General features: G+C 34.8%; 3 protein-coding genes across 5 annotated transcripts; 1 reads left to right on the forward strand and 2 right to left on the reverse strand.

Annotated features, from left to right (window-relative positions):
• Positions 1 to 737: 737 nt before the first annotated feature.
• Positions 738 to 3,344, reverse strand: LOC108754169 (WD40 repeat-containing protein SMU1). The gene is made up of 8 exons (XM_018496290.1): positions 3,319 to 3,344; positions 3,172 to 3,238; positions 2,687 to 2,830; positions 2,279 to 2,393; positions 1,550 to 2,192; positions 1,361 to 1,462; positions 945 to 1,281; positions 738 to 876 (listed from the first exon to the last, which is right to left on the reverse strand). Exons 1-8 carry the CDS (start codon positions 3,342 to 3,344, stop codon positions 778 to 780), a joined length of 1,533 nt encoding a protein of 510 aa, XP_018351792.1. The 3' UTR covers positions 738 to 777.
• Positions 3,345 to 3,356: 12 nt separating this feature from the next.
• Positions 3,357 to 11,368, forward strand: LOC108754168 (adhesion G protein-coupled receptor A3). Its single transcript, XM_018496289.1, has 13 exons — positions 3,357 to 3,762; positions 4,692 to 4,903; positions 4,980 to 5,123; positions 5,352 to 5,423; positions 5,513 to 5,584; positions 5,711 to 5,782; positions 5,855 to 5,938; positions 6,019 to 6,345; positions 6,741 to 6,877; positions 6,935 to 7,789; positions 8,162 to 8,411; positions 8,495 to 8,788; positions 9,028 to 11,368. The coding sequence occupies exons 2-13, from the start codon at positions 4,716 to 4,718 to the stop codon at positions 11,366 to 11,368; spliced, it is 4,836 nt and encodes a 1,611-aa protein (XP_018351791.1). The 5' UTR covers positions 3,357 to 3,762; positions 4,692 to 4,715.
• Positions 11,369 to 12,923: 1,555 nt separating this feature from the next.
• LOC108754151 (oxygen-dependent coproporphyrinogen-III oxidase) lies at positions 12,924 to 16,664 on the reverse strand. Of its 3 annotated transcripts, none has more exons than XM_018496243.1 (2): positions 16,620 to 16,664; positions 12,924 to 14,393 (listed from the first exon to the last, which is right to left on the reverse strand). In XM_018496243.1, exon 2 carries the CDS (start codon positions 14,369 to 14,371, stop codon positions 13,169 to 13,171), a length of 1,203 nt encoding a protein of 400 aa, XP_018351745.1. In that variant the 5' UTR covers positions 14,372 to 14,393; positions 16,620 to 16,664; the 3' UTR covers positions 12,924 to 13,168. The 3 variants fall into 3 exon arrangements, with proteins under 3 accessions (XP_018351745.1, XP_018351744.1, XP_018351743.1); XM_018496242.1 differs by lacking the exon at positions 16,620 to 16,664 and adding an exon at positions 16,130 to 16,178; XM_018496241.1 differs by lacking the exon at positions 16,620 to 16,664 and adding an exon at positions 16,130 to 16,168 and having other exon boundaries at positions 12,924 to 14,389.
• Between the last annotated feature and the right edge of the window lie 3,108 nt (positions 16,665 to 19,772).

Genomic DNA, 19,772 nt, shown 5'->3' on the forward strand with positions numbered 1-19,772 from the left:
AGGGCCCGCGCTACGTGACGACGTGTAGGGGGATAGGTACGAGAAGAAGGTGCACTTAGTCCCGAACGAACCCGACCAACCACCCACCCCGTATCCTATCTACCTGCCTCGGCTAACGTCGGCGACGTTATAACGATTAGGTTCGCACGATCAGATACAGACGGGTGTAATGTCTATTATTGCTCGCGGAGAACGCGTTACGTCGAATGTTTCAGCGATATCGATAATTTTTCCATGAAAAATCACGCCTTTTCTTTTCTCGTTAACGAGTTCGAGCTTGAAGAAATGAAACGAATCGTGAAAAAACGTAAAGAGGAGCAGCTATTTTACAAAATCATGGCACCTTTGCAAAAAAATTATATATCCGTAGAATACAAACTAACAGTAGTATTACATCAATATTATAATTTTCTACTTAACAATATGTAATATAATAATAAATATAACACTTACAATACTTAACAGTTACACCGTTGAGTAGGAAAATTATAACATTGATATAATATTATTGTTAGTTTGTGTTCTGCGGGTAATTAATTTTATTTTATTTTTATTTAAATACTGATATCGTATATATGCATGTATTTTCTTCATTGGCTGGTCAATATTACGATAAAAGAACTTAATAAGATATAAATTAATAATGTTGTATAATAATTCGGGAACAAACTTATAATACCACAGTCGCTGTAAAAATGTTGTATTATAATACATGAAGACATATTCTCCTTACTTTCTGTATTCAAATATAAAAAGAAATAAGAATTCTTGATTTATTTATGGTTTCCATAGTTTTAGCAAACCGTCTTCGCTGTAAGAACATAATAAATTTTGATGGGGATGATGCGCCAAGCCGATTACATCCTTCTCGTGTATCTAAAAAGGCCGCGACGCTGTTAATCGGAATAAACAAATATTATAATGAAACATAAAAGGATACTCACATTGAGCGTTCTCTCGAGCTTTCCCGACGACGTGGAAAAACAGTACAGTACGAGATCTTCACCAACGCAATAAATAAACTCCCCACGCGGACTCACCACTGTAGTTACAAAGTCACCTCCCTCTCGTTTACCGCTGGAGAACGATCTCACTATTTGCCCTTGCATATTCATAATTACTACCGTGTTAGAACGATTGCACACGACGAAGTGTTCCGGATTTCGAGGAAGGGTGTGTATACTGTTCACTGTGAGATCAGCGGCTCCCAATGATTTGTAAGTGCCTATGCATTCGGTGGTCTTCAAGCTCCAAATTTTCACGGTTCCATCCGACGAGGCGCTATGAAATAAAGAATGACACTTATTTATTTTATTTAAAAAAAACAGGTTTTTTTCTCGTTTATATAATAATAATATACCTAATTATATTATGACCGTCCGAAGAAAAAACAACTTCGTTCACGAACGAAGAGTGACCGCGAAATTCCTTGAGAGTCTTTCCAGACTTAAGACCGTGTACCCTACGAAATTTATGAATGAGATTGTTAATAATATTTTATTTATTGTTAAAGTATATTTGAAATGTAATTCATTTATATTTATATTACCTTATACTAGTATCGAACGAGGCTGACAATATTTGACTGTTATCTCTGCTAAACTGTAGGCAAGTCACGCCTTTTGAATGCGCCTTCTCGAATTTCCTCAAACACAGTCCACTTTGTACCCTCCAAACCTTAATTTTACCATCCTGACCACCACCCGCCAACATCTCGCTGTCACGACTAAACGACATTGACAGGACCGCTTGTTCCATCATCATAAAGTTGTCTTGCGCCTGATATTTCAAGTCTTTTCTAATTTTACCGGTCGTGAAGTTCCACACCTCAATAAAACCGTCCACTGAACCAGTCACCAAATATTGGCCATCGGGCGAAAAACGCGCGCACTCCACGTGTGATTTCTGACCGAATTTGATTTGTTTCGACAATTGCGTCGGATATTTCTCGTCTTCTTGGTCACGAACCGCCGCTTTTCCTCGGAACAAGTCTATCGTAGTGCCAGGTGGTAGTAGACCCTGATGTTGCTGCCACTTTAACGCTTGTCCCAACAGAGCGAGCAATCTGCTGGATGGTACTACTGACACTTCGCCAGCAAGAGCGGTGGCTATGTACGCTCTCCGTTTTTCCTTCGTGCTTCCATCGGGATATGCCTCGCGCGGATCGAAATACGAACGTGCAAGTAGATTCTCTGCAATTAATAGATATATAATATTACAAGCAACATTAACAATAATTATAAAATAAAACTTTTAATTAAATGTGATAAACATATACCTAAATGAATGTATCTCTCAGGTTCTTGTTGCTTCATCATAATCATAGGATCAGTCTGTCTTAATAAAGACCGTGCTGCACCTAATTCTCGTAGTTCAATTAATTCTAAAACAACCTAAGATAAAATAAAATCTGTGAGTTTTGCAAGAAAATATAACAATATATTATAAATATTTGATTTAGCGCTTTGGAAAAATCTATATATTACAGATTTAAAATAGATTTGTTTTCAGCCGAATATTTTGTACAATTCTTCTTTCCTCTTTTCCTTTCCACATTGGAGAAAAAAAAGGAAAAGATGAATAGTGCAAGAAAACGTTAAAAAGAACAAGACCCATTGTTTACAGGACATACTTAAGAAGGATATTATATTATTTTTAATACATAATTTTAATTTAAGGTATCTACCTGTTCGTACAAGTCTATGAGTTTCTTGTCAGGTAATTTTAATGACTGTATAGCTTTCAGAACTGTGTCCCAATGGCCATTATTTATATCCGCAACAAATCCATCCACACTGTCTACAGTATTCAGCGACACACCAGTTTCCTCCTGTATACAAAATAGATTAGTAAGCATGCATAAAAAAGTACTATCTCTATTTTTCTCAGAATTTTTATACAAATTAAAACACTTTTCAGAAATAGAGTCTACATCTCTTTTCTAGAATTTTTCATAAACCTGAATTTCAAAATTTTCTAAAATTTCTAATGATAAATTCAGTTATTCTATACATTGAATTAATACATGTTAAAGTCTGCTATATAAAGTATCTAAATACAATGGTATAATATAATCAACATTGACAACAAAATAATACACATATATTTTGTTAAATTATATGAAAAATTCTGACAAAATTTCATCAGGATAAAACGTTGAGAAGAAATTACCTGTAAGGTTTGCAGTGTCTTGACAAGATTTGATTCCTTAAGATACTGCTGTATCAATCGGATCACACTGAAAAACAATCAAATACATTACACGACATACAATTCATATTTCTAACAATCTAGTAGTCAGAATATCATCGTACTCACTCGGCAGACTCTATTTCGATCGACATTTCTACGTGTCTTGCTATTCAGGCACGTAGAACAACTTCAAAGGTTATGTTCCTAAGCAACCTGCGATGTCTGATGACACGATTGACCGTGCATCCGCATTGTTCACGAATATGACGTGGAAACGAAATGATCGCAGTCGTCAGATCGTAATCAAGTATCGGAGACGCGTCCGTCGCCTGTGTGTTCTCCGAGGAAAACAATCGCTCCGCGCAAAGTCAAAACTCTCCGCACAGCAATACCTGCCAAGTGCCGGCCGCTCTCGTCAGATAGCGTTACGACGGCACCGTGCTCCAGATTCTCTTCTACCTAGTCCATCCTGGTCCGCAGCGTCAATAACACACGGGCTACATAAATAAAAATGCGGCTATTTAAAATTGGCTCTTTGGCAATGTGAGAACCGCGACCTTTAATTGGGCCGTGAGTATCGCGGGACATCCGTTTCTTATCCCTCGCACTCTTAATTCTGGAGGCTGCGAAAAATCGACCCCAACGACCCGCAGTGCTCTCGTATACATCTGCCAGAAAGTATGATGGCAAAGTAGTTTTTTTGTTTTTCTTTTTTTATTTGTACCCGTTGTATTGTGTTCTTCCAAAAATCCTATTACATTAATTGTTTAGCATTTAAATTCAGAGATACGTTATGGAGCATTTCACAGAACTGCACGTGTGTTGTGTGTAAAGCTATGTCCTTACTGGAGCAACAAGGCAGAAATTTTTGTTACCTGCTGCCTCTCCGAATGTTTCCGAATTCCAAGTATCTTCTTTCGATTGAAAACACGCGACAAACAGCAACTTTTCGCTGGTGATAGAAACATTAATAAACTTTTGGCAATAAACTTCTGCCAATTTTTCAAGAAACATCAACAAAGTAGAACATCAACAAAGTTTCTCGTTATTACTTCAGTGAGGACATAGGCTGTGTTTCAAAATGCACTAACAGTGTTAAAAATCTGTAGTGTACTCTTTAAATTCTTTGGAATGGAATCTTATTCTAAAAAGAGAAAACTGAACCAGTCTTGAAAAAGAATGGTTCAAATTTTATTCCATTTTTAGCTATAATGTAGATTAATTTTAATCTTGATTTAATTTACTTTTAATTTTTTAGTTCTAGAATTAGAAAAAGATACAAAGTAAATTAATTCGAGATTCAAGTTAATGTACATTGCTAGAAATGATCCTATGAGTGAGATTTCATTTTTCGAAGTGAGATTCATCTAAAAATTTTAAAGAATATGTAAATAATATAAACTATATTTTCAGTGCTGACAGTGAATTTTAAAACACAGCCATAATTTACATGCTCTACTCATTTTCAGATTCAAAGTGCAGATTTTTATATTTTTTAGATTATCGGCGACCTTCCTATAATCATGAAAGTCAGTCTTCTGACTTTTGCTATTCTGCTTCCAACATGGGCCAACGCGATTGTGTGTCCGCAGCATTGCTTGTGCAAACCTGTCGGTGCTCAAGCTGAATGGTTACGTCTTAAATGTAGCGATGGCTTAGAAGAAATTAAAGATGTAGATGTTAACAAGGTCAACGTGGAACTTATACAATTGTAAGACTGTTCTATATATATCTTCTATGTTTTTTGATTTCCGACAACAGTGCGATAATAGTCGAATTAATTACAGAGATTTGAGCAAAAATGTCATTTATGTTGTTGAAGTGGATGCATTTAAAAATTTGACAAATCTCAGACGGCTTGATTTATCGAAAAATAAGATTATTTCTATAGGCGAGGGTTGTTTTAACGGTTTGGCAAACTTGGAGCGATTGTAAGAATTCGTACATAAATAAAAACTCATCTGCAACTCATTTGCTTTTTATGCCTGCTTTTATTCATAAATTAACTTTACTTTTGATTCAGTTTAGTCTACATCTTTTTCTAGTTCTAAAAATGAAAAAAAGATGAAGACTAAGTTGAATCGAGAGTAAAATTATTCTATACTGATGGAAATGGGCACTTATATAATTCTATAATCTTATAAAACTCGTAATTTCAGGGATTTGAGTCAGAATCAGATATCAATAATAGATAGTTATGCATTCAAAAAATTACCGAATCTCAAAAGGCTGTAAGTCTAGAATGAATTAATACATTTGAACACAGTTTTCTTATAGAGATATTTCTTTCTTATGCATTTTTTTTGCTTTGTTGCTCTAGTGATTTGTCTGGAAATAAAATTACTACTCTGACGCCGTCCTTATTTCATGATTTGTTGACCTTAGAGCGTTTGTAAGTTAAAGCGAAATTTATTTACGCTAGCAAATATTAATTTTACTAGATTTCTATGTATATATATTATTATATACAAATCTACTTTATATATAATATACAAATACATGTATCTATTTATTTTAGGAAATTAAATGGAAACAGTTTAACTACTTTAAAAGAAGGCACATTTCACGGGCTTAACATGTTAAAACAGCTGTAATACAAATTTCTATTTATTTTTTAATTAATATATCTATATAAAATTTATAACGTTTATGTATATTTCAGAGATTTGTCTAATAATCCTTGGAAGTGTGATTGCGACTTATATTGGTTTAGTAATTGGATCTACAATTCTTCAATTAAATTGAAGTAACGTATATTGCGCATCTCTGATCAATTACGATTACTTACGTAATCTTCTGTTCTTCACGTTTAATTTAATATTTCAGTCTAACGCCAAAATGCTCGTCGCCAGCGTTTGCCAAAGGGCAATCATTGAAGAAATTAAAATTCTGGGACGAGCTTCAGTGTCAGTGGATGTCGCCGGCAATTGAAATTCGTCCAATTCAAAACCAAGTAGTCTTCGCTGGAGATTCGATTACCTTAAAGTGCAGAGCACCTAGCGTTACTGTAGATAAAAGTGCCAGATTGAATTGGTTGTGGTATCCTAATGCGTCGGCCGAAATCGTGGACTTGAATTCTTATAGAGATCCACGAAATTTACCTAATATTAAGGTTGACAACAGGTATCTACCGGATAGCGGTATTGTGGATAGGTAATATAAAGTTTCTCAAATTGCCCTAAAAAATATTACGTATTTAACTCATAACTGAAACATATGAGTCCTGACGAAGGGAGATCTTTGAATATTTTCCTAATTTTTAAATAGTATAATGATTTGTGATAATTTTGTTTTATTCATATAGGCTAATTATTGTATTACATTTATGCTAAGTTTAAGTGTTGCAATTTTTTATATGGATTAAAAATTTTAAAATTTATAAAATTAATAATAAAAAACTTTAACTTAGTAAGTTTCAAGAACCCATATGTTTCTTTAGCGTCACAACAAATATATATTCCTATTATGGATTATTAATAATTATTATATAACAATTAAAAATAGAAATAGAATAGAAATTATTATATATTCTTTGCGTTGTTTCTTAGTGCTCTTAGTATTGTCCCGATCAAGGAGGAACATAACGGACAATGGAATTGTTTATTGGTTTCTGTAAATGGCAACAAGTCGAAAGCAGTCAGTGTCATCGTAATATCCGAGCATACGCGTTATTGCCCTCTAGCAGGTAATTAATTGAATCTTGTAGCATTAAAGAATCATTAATCATGTCCTCTCCTTTTAGTAACGAAAAATAACAAGGGCATTTATACGTGGCCTAAAACAATAGTTGGATGGAAAGCGGAATTGCCGTGTGAAGTCGATCGTCTCTCGGGCTTGATGCAAGCGCCTTTAAAAGCTTTTTATCACTGTAACACGAGCGGTCAGTGGGAGCGTCTAAATACGGAATCATGTCCATACATATCTCATACAACGAAAATTTTAGAGCAATTTTCGAAAGTTAATCTGTCCTTAACGAAAAGCAGTCTGCTGGAGACAGCCAAGAGATTTAAAAATTACACGGGGAACGGCTCGGTGAAGTTAACAGATCCGGTTGAAATCCATTTCATCGTGCGAACTATAGAGAATTATTTGAATTTCTTAATAGATGAAAAGGAACTTGGAATCATGTTGGTCGACATCGTCAGTTCGATGATGAAATTGCCGAAAGAGATGTTAAAGAGAGCGGAAATAAATTTCAAAGCCTGCACGAGACTGATCAAAGCAATCGAACGTATTACAGAACTTACATCGTCCATACAATCGCATAAAAAATACATGGCACTCGAAGAGTTTCGAGTTAAGCGCGACAGTTTCGGCGGATTAACATGTACATGGTACACAAATATCGCTGCGAATGCCGATTCGGACGCGAGATTTCTGCACTGCACAACAATTAACCGGACGACGCCGATCAACACAAAGGACAAGGCAATAGAGGCTTCCATTCAATTACCTGCCTCTTTGCTGCAACACTCGCAAGACAGTGCAATAACTCAACAGCTTATGATATATATGTATAGCGACAGCAGGTTCTTTCCTAAGACGATTGCAAATGATAGCATGGACATATCAACGTGTATTGTCGGCAGTAAATTAAGTGAGTCGAAAATCATAGCATGTAAAATTTAGATTCCATTTTTTTAACCCTTCGAAGCTGACGTCAAAATTTGTAACTCTGTTACAAATTTTGACGTGATGCTGAATCTGTGAGCTCCATTTAATTTATGTTGATTAAAAGACACTAATTAATTTCAAGCAACCCAAGCAACCAAAATAACATAATTTAAATAAAAAAGAATGAATATTAAATTCATTTTGATAACAATAATTCAAATTTGCAGATGTGACATAAAAATATAATTAAGTGGATTCAATAGACTCACGTTAGCTCCGAAAGGATATAGTTGAATGGGTCCAATAGATCCATCGTCAGCTCCGAAGGATAAATAAGTTGTGTAATTTTTTGCAGTTGGTACATCAGTACGAAATCTGTCCGAACCGGTCTACATTATGCTGAAGGCGCCGTTGTATCATTATAACGGGAAAAGGCCGAGACCAGTGGTATGGGATGAAACATTGAACAATGTAGGAGGATGGACCAGTGATGGATGCCATTTAATTAACCTATTAAGTAATAGTCTGATAGTTTTTCATTGCGATAGATTGGGATATTATGGACTTTTGCAGGATATTTCGTATTTTGATATGGATGGAAATAGGTACGAGACTTTTCTATACGTACATTTTTTTAAAGTTTTCTTTTCGATTATGATTCTATCATTATTGCGTGTGACTTTTGCAGTTTACACGGAGCGAAATTTAGGTACTCACATCCGGCGATATACATCGGAAGCTTCGTGACGATAACTTGCTTGATGATCACGTCTGTGACGTACATTATTTCTTACACGTCTATCACGATGCCTAAAAAAGCAAAACATTCCATTATTAACACTTGGTTCGCCATGGCACTGTTGTCATTTCTATACAGCATCGGTATCCAGCAAACAGAGCATATCGAGATTTGTCAGGGTGTCGGTCTTACTTTACATTATTTGTCATTGTGTTGCCTGCTGTGGATGGCAGTATCTGCCAGGTAAATATATCGTCTATGTTCTGCAGAAAAAGCGATTTTGTACTATAAAATTCTGTAAAATATAAAATTCTTTAATATGATTGATTTTGCTCTTATCTTACTGGATTTATTAAATGTATAAATCGATCATATATGAAAGAATTTTATAATAGTTTCAAAGCTGCTTGTTTTGCTGAACGTAACCATCATACATGCCCCTCAAAGAAAATAAAATATTCATCGAAATCCTTCTGTTTCAGCAATATGCACAAAAAACTGACGAAACCAGGCCTCAATGTGATACCCGACGATGAGCTTCCGGATCAACCCCTACCTAAGCCCTTGTTAGGACTCTACTTGGTCGGATGGGGTGTGGCTTTGATAATTTGCGGAATATCTGGTGCAATCAATCTACGTGAATACGCCGGTTATTCTCATTGCTTCCTCACGTCCGGACCGGCGCTCGCCGCGCTTTTTATACCATCCGGAATTTTAATAGCGTACCTGCTAATCATCCTCTTGCTCATCAGACGTGCGATTCAGAACGTCGACATGAATACGCAATTGTCTGAGGGTACTCAAGCAACGGAGAACATGGATTTGGAATTATTGGAGCCGAACGCTAATCCTTCCGGAGACAGGAATAGCATGCGCAGCACGCAGACGGTGTCCTCCGATATTGAGGATCCGGAACACTCGCAATTTACACAGTGGAAGGGCCAAGTCATAATGTTGGTATTGTATTTGATATCCTGGAGTAGTGCAGCTGCAGTTACGATCAAGCCGTTTGACTCCATGCCGTTTGAGGAGACCGTGTTCGCCGTGATATACGCTATCACCACGAGTTCTTTGGGCGTTTTTGTGCTGTTGTTCTACGGAATCGCTCGTAACGATGTTCGGAGTCAATGGCTAAAGATGCGATGCTGGCTAGAAAAGCGGAAGAACCGTTGCTGCCGCACCAGGAGCGTGTGCGATGCGAATTCTGTGATTCCGACGCAACCTCTCGTACAGAATTTTGTCCCGCCGTTGTCGAATTCGCAAGCCATCCAAGCGATATCCGACACGAACTCCGTCGCTTCGTCGAGGAATACCAATCAATCACAACAGCTCTACAATAGCTCTAAGCTCGCGGACTTGGCGGCCAATCGAGAAAACATGTCTGCCGTTTCCGTGAACACAAAAGCGGCGAATCTGATAGTAATGCATCGTCATCAGTATCACTCTAACAATTCTGTCACCACTTATACCGAACCGTCATCGGCCTGTGTCGAGATGTTCTATAATCCTCATCAGAGCGGCGTCGCTAGGAAGTTCTTCAAGAAACAACGTAGACACGCGACCGCGAAGAAGAATAACCTCGGCCCGAGAAAGCAGGGTGATGGCGGAGCTACCAGTGACGGTGGCAGTTGCGTTTCCATACCTCGGCCTACCGCAAAGATCAACAATAGTTTAGAACGCAGCATCCTAAGCAGCAGCGCTAAAGTCAACAATACCAATATACACGTCGAGCTAAACCCCATAAACGATATAAAGAACGTCAATATATTGTCGGATAGTGGTGGCAGCATCTCCGAGGAAAGAATCCCGATGCGCTTCGTTATCGGTCAGGAGAATTTGATGCATAGCATCAAGAAAATCAATAATAGCGTGCAACAAGATAATCCGCACGTTAATATCATGATGTCCAATACAAGAGAAACGCCGCAACCGAGGAGAATGGCACAAGACTCGGATGCGGACGTTTCGAAGACGGACGAAGAGTGGCACTTACGAAACGTCTCCCAGCAATGTAGTTTAGAATATAGCTCCGAGATGGATACCGTCACGCAAATGACTAGCGAACGGAGCGATCACAATCTGTCGGAGATCTATGAGAACGTAGAAACAGCACAGCAGGAACGTTTCTCAAGGAAAAGGTGTCCTAGCATGAATGAGATGGAGATCGCCGCTGAGGAACGTATATCAAGAGATGTGGGACGATTGTATCTCTCCAACAGTATGTATTGTTTACCATTGGAGTACGAAAAACCGCTGATAAACAATTACTGTAATTCGTTGAACGACCTCACGTCCCTAACGAGCGCAAAGTATCGTGACTACTCGAAACCGTCGTTCATAGATATACAAAGTACAACCAGCTCGAATCTATGTGGGCAACAAGTTCCTGAGTCCCAAGAATCGTTCGATCGTTCGGAACGTTCGCTCTTTGAGATAAACAGCTTGACTAGTGATAATCCATGTACGTTAACACCGCACGCGGAAACCCCCTACGCCTGTTCCCTATCAAATGTCTATTATGTCTCTGACAAAAGTTTGGAGGAAAACAATTCTCGTGAGAAATTGCAGTTGCCAGACGTGGATCACAATGTATTTAATGCACCCGAGTCGAAAGATTTTCTGTTGGAGAAGAACTTCAGTTCTCTCGCTGATATTCCGTCAATTAGTAGGTCTAGTTCGCGTGATATTAATAATCTTAATTTAATCGATGAAATGAACGCATTTGCGAAACCTGCAGGTGATATACAACAATTCGAGGCTGACGAGATTTATTTAGATGAGTCGGTGAACCATTTGCCAGTCAAGAAAGAAACCAGCGTTTAATATATAATTATATATTGTACAATTTATACATAAATTATGTATAATTTATATATAAATTATATATAATTTATCATTAAATTATATATATAATATATGTATTATTATATATACATATATATACATATATAATTTATATATATATATGTATAATAATAACAGACTGTTCATTCGTCTGCTACAGCGACGTATTTATTTTTATGCATAATTTTATAGACTGCGCAATTTTGAAACTAGCATTTTGCAATTTGTAAACGAGATTACTAGAACGTTCAAGACGCCTCATATATTAAATACTCATGTCTTCTTCCTACATACGCCGCGTTTAGAGATTTTGTATATAATGAAAATTATTCGCCTACTAATAATCACGCCTGCAAATAGTCTTCAATCAGCTTGGTAGTTCGTTTTAATTAAATATTGTATGACTAAGCAAAAAGCTTTGAAATGACTTCGATCAGTTGAAGAAGTTAAATTCAACAGATTTAAATAATCTTTACAATACTATCTTTTAGTATTTGTACCGTAGCATACATATAACTATATAAGATAAAATCTATTGATTTATACATATATCAACAAAAGGAGAATAATACTTTAAGACAACAAAATACAATCACAATCAGAGAACTTCTAAAAATATTTTTCGGTTAGTCAAGATACGTCAAGCCGGCATGTTAATTCCAGTAAGATTTCCTTTTTGAAATGGTTCGTCGATATCCATTCATAGATCTTATATAAGACCTATGATGGATATCGGCTTTCAAGTGTCAAAAACTTAGTATTGACTTTTCAATACTAAATTTAGCTAACTTAATTTCGCTACATTATTTATTCATCATATATTCTGAATAAATATTTTTCTATATATACATATATATATATATATATATATATATCTCCAATATATATACATGTATAGATATATACTACATGAAGATATGATTGTAAAATCATTTTGGCTGTGAAATATTTCCCTTTAATTTCATCGAGGAATTTACTTGATAACTATCACATTTCAATTTTATAATATCGTAATATTATCGTTTATGTAATTTTATACATGTTTATACATTATAAATATCTTCCCCGAATTTATATGATCTCTAAAGTTAATGATATCATATTTTATTTCAACAACTTGATATCTACTTTGTAAGTATGACTACTTAATACGAATTAAGACATAAGAATGGAATTTCTGTAAATCGAAGACTGAATATTAAATTAAATTTATGAAATTCTGAATATAATTACTATCGACTTCCGCATAAATATATTTACAAATATATTTACATTATATCTTAACGAAAAACCTCGTTTAATGGCAATAATGCCTGGTATATTGTAAATAATGTTCATTTAAGTTTTTAGAATTAATGTAGTTCGTATTAAGTGCGTTAAAACAGCTTGAGAAATTTTATATACCACATTCTTTTATCTCATTATTTTTACTTTTATATTGATTTATTCGAAAAATATATATTTCAATGTATGTACGATTATGTACACAACATCGGTTATTAATTAATACATGTATATTGTACAAAATTGTGTCCATTTTTATTTACATAGTTCGATAATACTTGATTATTACTTCAAAGATCAAATTCTTTCCATCTCCTATTAAACACATGATCAACAAAGTAAGTTTTTATACATCTGTAAAAATTAACTCCCAAAATATTAATCTATATTTTTCTATCATTTCAGATCCCACTTATGTACTAAGATTATATTACGATATTACCTTACTACATAATTTTTTTTAATCGCGCGAAAATCACTTCGAGAAATTAAAACTTATACTTGCACATTGTCCGAATTTGCTTCGTCCAACCAATCTCTCGGATTTTTCAGCACCTCCAAAAGTTGCGACTCTCTCGAACCGATTTTAGGTTCATGCATGTATTCCCATTTGGCGTTCAGTGGCAGAGACATAAGTATACTCTCGTATCGCGCACCAGGTGTATACAGACCAAACTTGGTACCGCGATCGTAGATCAAATTAAATTCGACGTACCTACCCCGTCGCAATAGTTGCCATTGCCTCTCATGATATCCGTAACCATCATTCTTGTGTTTCTTTACTAAAGGAATGTATGACGGAATGACTGCCTCAGCACAAGAAGTGACGAACTGAAACGCCTCGTTCTGACTTGGAGTATCAAGGTCGTCGAAAAATATCCCTCCCAAGCCGCGCCGTTCCCCTCGATGCACAATGTTGAAGTAATTGTCGCACCATTTCTTGAACTTCGGGTAGTAGGAAGGATTATGCTTGTCGCAGGCGGTTTTTAGCGCTTTATGAAAGTATTTGGCATCTTCCTCGTTCAAGTAATACGGGGTAAGATCTGTACCGCCTCCGAACCACCATTGAGTTGTACCGTCTGGATTCTCCACTTCAAAGTAACGATAGTTAAAGTGAATCGTGGGAATCATGGGATTGCGAGGATGAATCACAGCGCTGACACCAGCTGCGAAGAACGGCACCGAATCTTCCATCTTCTTACCGCGTGCCCTCATCTGTTGGACAGCATTCGGTGGTAGCATGCCGGTTACGACGGAAACGTTAACACCAGCTTTCTCAAATACTTGTCCGTCTTGTAGGACGCAAGTAATACCGCCACCACCTTCTTTTCTAGTCCAGCGATCCACTTTGAAGGAATTGCCGTTCTCCAGTTTTTCGAGAACTCTGCAGAAGTCTGCCTGAGTCTTCATCACCAGCAGTTCCATTTTTGTTTTCATATCGTTCGGGTTTTTCTGCAATTGTTCGACGGCTGTAATAGGCTCTGCCATAAAAGTTTTCTTATAAATTTGTAGGTCATTTTGCGCTGCCTGAACTACATCACTGTATATGCTGTACGTCGCCAGTCCCGTAAGGATTCCTGTCCCAAAATTCTGTAGATTTTTCGACTTTATCGAAAATTTGCTCCATGTAAACCACGCAGTGTGATGGTAAGCGTTAATAGAATGTAGAACTCTTCGTATCACATAACGTGTAGCCATGATTTCTTTGAAATTATTCTTTCTAGAACAAAATTTAAAGTCTTATTTTCTAATCAGTGTCACAAAGTAGTCTTGCGGTGTTATAATCGAGAAGTGTTTTCCGATTAGATATCAAATCCATTAGATTAGATTAATAAGTGTTTTATATTTTTGTAACTAATAAAGTGTATAAAGAGTATTCTCTCTTTGCGTATTTTATATGATTACTATAATATTATTACTGTCCGTAGTATCCAAAATCTATTTCATAATATTTTAAACGCGATCATTTTCGCTACAAAATTATAAATACAAAAATATATATATAAACAGTAAAATAAAAACACTAAATTTCACTTCTTATACAAAGAGAAAATAATATATATATCTTGAAAAGTTTATTGCATAGTTCAAGATGTTTATTAAAATCTTGTAAAAAAAATTCTCTGAAAATTCTCAGATTTTCCAGGTATTGTACTTTTGCTCAAAATTTCAGGTAAGAGATTAGAGAATTTTTAAATGTAACTTTGTGAAATAAATTGAAGTGCAAATTAGCAGAAAACAGATTCTATGAAATAATATCTATCATTTTCTAAATAGAGTTACAATATCTATAGAAAGAATAGTATAGAGAAGTCTCACTCTTTTTATATATATATACACACACACACAAAATAGTATCGGCTACTCTATTCTACTGAGTATTATTTTCTACTGTTACTGTGACATTCTTTTTATAATTCACGAAAGAATGTACATAAATGTGAATTGATGTATAACCGTAGTTATTGTCAAAATTGCATTATCTCAGGTATACTGCGCAAGAAAATTTCAGAAATTAATGCACAGACTTCTGACAATCATGAATTAGTTTGAAAATATTTAGAAATAAAGTCTGTCTTTTATTTTCTTTTACAAAATATAATCATCATATTTATAACTGTTTATTGACCAGAATATTTTCAAACTCTAGAACGTTCTCAATCTGACTATACCATTATTTTTTCGATTGTACAGGCACATAATTTATACGCATTATACTTTGCCATGTTCTCTCCTCTTTCGCAAATTTACTCCATTTTCCTTGAATCCATAGCCTAACGCATACTTCGAATCCCTTACTGCAATCCTCAAGTTCCTAGGTATTTTCTTGATATTCTTCTTCCTTGTGTTCACGCTAGATTCTAGAAATCGATCTGAAACTTCAGATGGAGAAAGTTGATCAATTGTATTGTTGACGAATTGTTCAAGTATAATATGTTTATTCCTTCTCTATCCAAGATCTCTTCGCTTGATTTTTAGCATCATGAATATAACTCCACTTCTTGGACAGCTAATTTCAGAAACTTCAATATGGAAGAAGAGAATATGTGACAAAGTGTAAAGCGTGTGTGTATATATATACATATATATATATATATATATATAGATAGCTAGTTTGAGAATGTCCTAGAATCAGTAAAATAAAATTATTATAACTTTGCTGAGTTAAATATTACTGTCGAAATCTTTATTCCAAACACTATTGCTTACTATTTTAATCCATGACATTGACCAAAAATATGTAAAACATAAAAAATACTATACAATAACACTTTCAAAATATATATAGATACTTTCCAACAAGAAACAGACGATTATTTTATTATTGTTTAATATTTTAAAAAACAAAGATATAATATGTTCACTGTGTTACACTATCATCTGTCTCTTGCTGGAAAACGTCTATATTATTTTCTCCAAATTTGTTTTTATCTTCCAATAATTTTAAGCACTCACGGTAAGGTTCATAAATCAGCTGTTGATGGAACCAGAGAGGTTAGGTTTCTCTCGGCTATTGATATCATTTCGTTAAGTCTATTTTCCAATGCCGCATATATTATATAAAAAAACCTAATGTCGTTTTCATTTTATACACAAGTTAGCGTAATGATTATCATAATATATTTAATACCTAACTATAAAATAAAACTCAGTGTAGTTGTATTACTATATTAATATTTTGATTTAAAATTTTACTATAAAACTTTAACTAATAAGTATATTTCTATACTTGCGCGGTGTTTAAATGATTCACAATTTATAATTGCTTATTATTTTATAAGTTCGATTTTTCTTTCATATAATTTTTTCGATAGTCTTCATTAATTTATTGTAATTGGTTAATTTTTGAAAAGAATATAATTTCTAGCCCATATTCAAAATACTCTTTTATATTTGAAATTTTACAATATACGTAACGTAAATTATGTACTAAATACATGCTAACATTGTAAAAGCGCTTGCTGAATGCGTACAGGTTTCTCTATCTTCGTAAAACGCACGGCCACAACTTCCGAAAAGAACTGAAATTTTTTACGCGCAGCGTTTATATACCAAATTCGAAAGCTAACGCGGACCAATAAGAATCCGCAGCGAGGCATCGCGCTCTCATTGGCTGGTATGCGAGTGGTGGGGTTCACCATTTGATGGCTCGTATAAATAGCGCGTAGGTCGCGCTCTCGCGGTTTTGTGACTCGAGCAGCGGACGGGGATACATCTTGTCACTTCAACGTTGAAACAGTTCGCACTGTTCGCTCTCTTCGAGTCTATTTTCTCCAGATTCTGATCTCTGCTGAATATAAAACGACATTGGAAGAGTTTGCAGCCCTGTCTTCGAATTGATTGTAATTTTTTCTCCATATTCTAATCTCTGCTGAGTATAAAACAACGAGAAACGGCACGAAAGGATCGTTCATCGTTGGATTTCTTTACTAAGGTGATCAATAATTAATTTTGCCTTCTCATAACAGTGTAAATATCGCATAATACAGGGTTTAGTATAGTACTAACATACTGATTATTTTTTCGATTGAAAGTATGTGCTGTCGCGTCGTGTCATCGCGTCCGCGTCACTTTTTACGCGTGAAGTTAACTGCACACGGAAAACAAACACCGCTCCCCCATTTCGATCGCATTTTGTTCGCAGTCTCGGTGAGTCTACCGACATTAGACGTGTTGCGTCATTATTTTTAGGAAGTGTAACCGGCTTCGAACGCGCATTTGAATTGGTTACTTTTTTAGACTTTCGTGTTCTGCATGTTGATTTTTGTTACCGCATACAGTGGCATCTTCAATTCTGGCCGTGTCGATTCTGTGTAGAATCGGGGCCATTCTCGCGCGAAGAAGATATTTCATTCGCGAAATGCGGCGAACTAGACTGGCTCTCAGACAAGTGGAAATGCGCGATCAAATATGGTAATTAAAATCTATATAATACCTGAATATATAACTTAAATATTTATTTTCATACGCGATATTTAATTATCGCGTGACTAGATTCGGTAATCGCATATTAATAATTCGTTCGAACGCGTATTTCGTAAAACTTGTTCGCCGAAAGTATATTGCTTAAATAATTGATGAGATTTCCGAATATCAATCTGCAATACGGAAATAATTATAAAAGAAGAGCGTATATTACAATATACGATAGCCCTTTGTGATTGTTATTTCCGTATTTCGAGCATCAGATATATTTCGAAATACGGAAAATTTATGAACGCGACGCCGAGAGAAAGAAGTGCAACGTCACAACGCCGCGTCGTTCGCATCGCCTTCAGCACGCGAAGTTAACCGCGCAAAAACAAAACTGTCTCGCTTTCTTAATCTTAATAATTACGATTCATTTACACATTTCGATCTGTAAATGAAACGCAGATATAATTAAGAGATGAGCATGGCATCGATCAAATGATAATTGAAACTTATATTAAACCTATATTTGTCGTTTATTGCAACACTTAGTTCGCGCAATTATAGATTCAATATTCATTAAGAAAAAGACGTGCATTGCCACCGTGTCGCTCTTGACGTGTAAAATTAATAATGCGAGAGACGAAATCACTTCGATATATTAATTGCATTTATGTTTTATTTGCAGAATGCGACGAATACGAAATGGTTGGCTCAAAATGAGTGCTGTTGCAATTTATTAAATTGGTAAATAAAATTTATATTAATTTTATATCTAATTATTAAAATATCTAATAATTTCTTGTGTAATATAGTTTCGGCTATACTAATATACGGATAATACGTTTGAGCACGTATTTCACAATACTCATACGAATAGCATGTCGCGTATAAAGACAACTGTGCAGAAATCTTTCACCATCTTAGATGCATTCTAATGTCTAAATTTTATTTGTAAAGTATCGCGGCTATCGAACATGATACTCAAATTTCCTGCGTTCTTATTTTTCTGCTATAGTGAATTATGCACACGTCTAATTAATATCGACTATACGAACAAAATATGACATGGTCGCATAATATTTAGGATACGTTCCGTTTTTACGCTCACACGATGTAAACATTAGTTCATCCTTGTTTATCATATATCAAACAAGGATAAATGATATTTGCAAGCACTGTAAGCGCAAAATAAGACGTACCCTTAGCAATTATTTGCAACTGCACTTAATTTTAACAAACTATTTCTTTCAGCTGATAAATGCTGTTACAAACCAAACAATGGGAAGAGAAAAGAGGTGAAAAGCAGGCTTGACAATTTTGTGAAGAGGAGGAGGAGGAGGAGGAGAAGGAAGAAGAGGCTCAAGAAAAGCAATGGATCAATTTTAGTGATAAGTAAGCTTATTGCTTACTTACATAAAAAATTAGTCATTTCTTCTCATTAGATTGTTTTATTTCAATAATTAAAAAGAATTAATCTAAAACATTATGGAAATTTATTCTCATAAAGACAATTTTGAAAAAATATATAATTATTTTAATGGATATATAATTCAAAAGATATATATTGAAAAATTCAATGTGTATAAAAATGAATTTTTTAAATTATTGATTATTTTGAACTTGTATCTTGTATTTGTACGTTACAGAATCATGTAATGCACGTAGCTGATAACTCCACTGCTGTGCATCAATCGGTGTTTCTTCTTCCTTTATTGGAACGCGCAGTCATCAACCGCGATCAAGCCATTAGCCAGTTAGTGAAGATGCAGTAAAATATAATGGAGACTTTGCACGGCTCTGTACTACTAAGAGGTTGGGACATCGGTCGGTGAGTGACAAAAATTTTATCAGGTAACGAATCTGTATAAAATGTAGATCTATCATTATATTAGAAATGAATATAACGCTTTGTAGATCAATTACTTGAAAATGAATTAATTACAAACGATTATGACACATATTTAATCTTGGATTTGTTTATCATTATTTGACAACTTGATCAGTATCTTGATCTGCTATTATGATGAAAGCTATTATGTTTATATTCGGGAAAAAATGTTTTATATATAATTATATAAAATTATATATAATGATATTAAAAATTGACATATTTTCTATATAATTATATATAATTATTATAAAATATGTTTATTATATATATATCTGGAAAAAAAAATATATATAT

This window comes from Trachymyrmex septentrionalis, unplaced genomic scaffold (genome assembly GCF_001594115.1).
Source record: "Trachymyrmex septentrionalis isolate Tsep2-gDNA-1 unplaced genomic scaffold, Tsep1.0 scaffold77, whole genome shotgun sequence".
Taxonomy (NCBI): domain Eukaryota; kingdom Metazoa; phylum Arthropoda; class Insecta; order Hymenoptera; family Formicidae; genus Trachymyrmex; species Trachymyrmex septentrionalis.

What these genes read in the sequence shown, in the direction of transcription:
- LOC108754168 (XM_018496289.1), top strand. Translation starts at nt 4,716, where the DNA reads ATGAAAGTCAGTCTTCTGACTTTTGCTATTCTGCTTCCAACATGGGCC. An exon ending in TATTGTCGGCAGTAAATTAA is followed by an intron (nt 7,790 to 8,161) that starts GTGAGTCGAAAA and finishes AATTTTTTGCAG; the next exon opens with TTGGTACATCAGTACGAAAT. An exon ending in TTTGATATGGATGGAAATAG is followed by an intron (nt 8,412 to 8,494) that starts GTACGAGACTTT and finishes TGACTTTTGCAG; the next exon opens with TTTACACGGAGCGAAATTTA.
- LOC108754169 (XM_018496290.1), bottom strand. Translation starts at nt 3,344, where the DNA reads ATGTCGATCGAAATAGAGTCTGCCGA. An exon ending in TCATAGACTTGTACGAACAG is followed by an intron (nt 2,394 to 2,686) that starts GTAGATACCTTA and finishes ATTTTATCTTAG; the next exon opens with GTTGTTTTAGAATTAATTGA. An exon ending in TGAGAGATACATTCATTTAG is followed by an intron (nt 2,193 to 2,278) that starts GTATATGTTTAT and finishes TATTAATTGCAG; the next exon opens with AGAATCTACTTGCACGTTCG.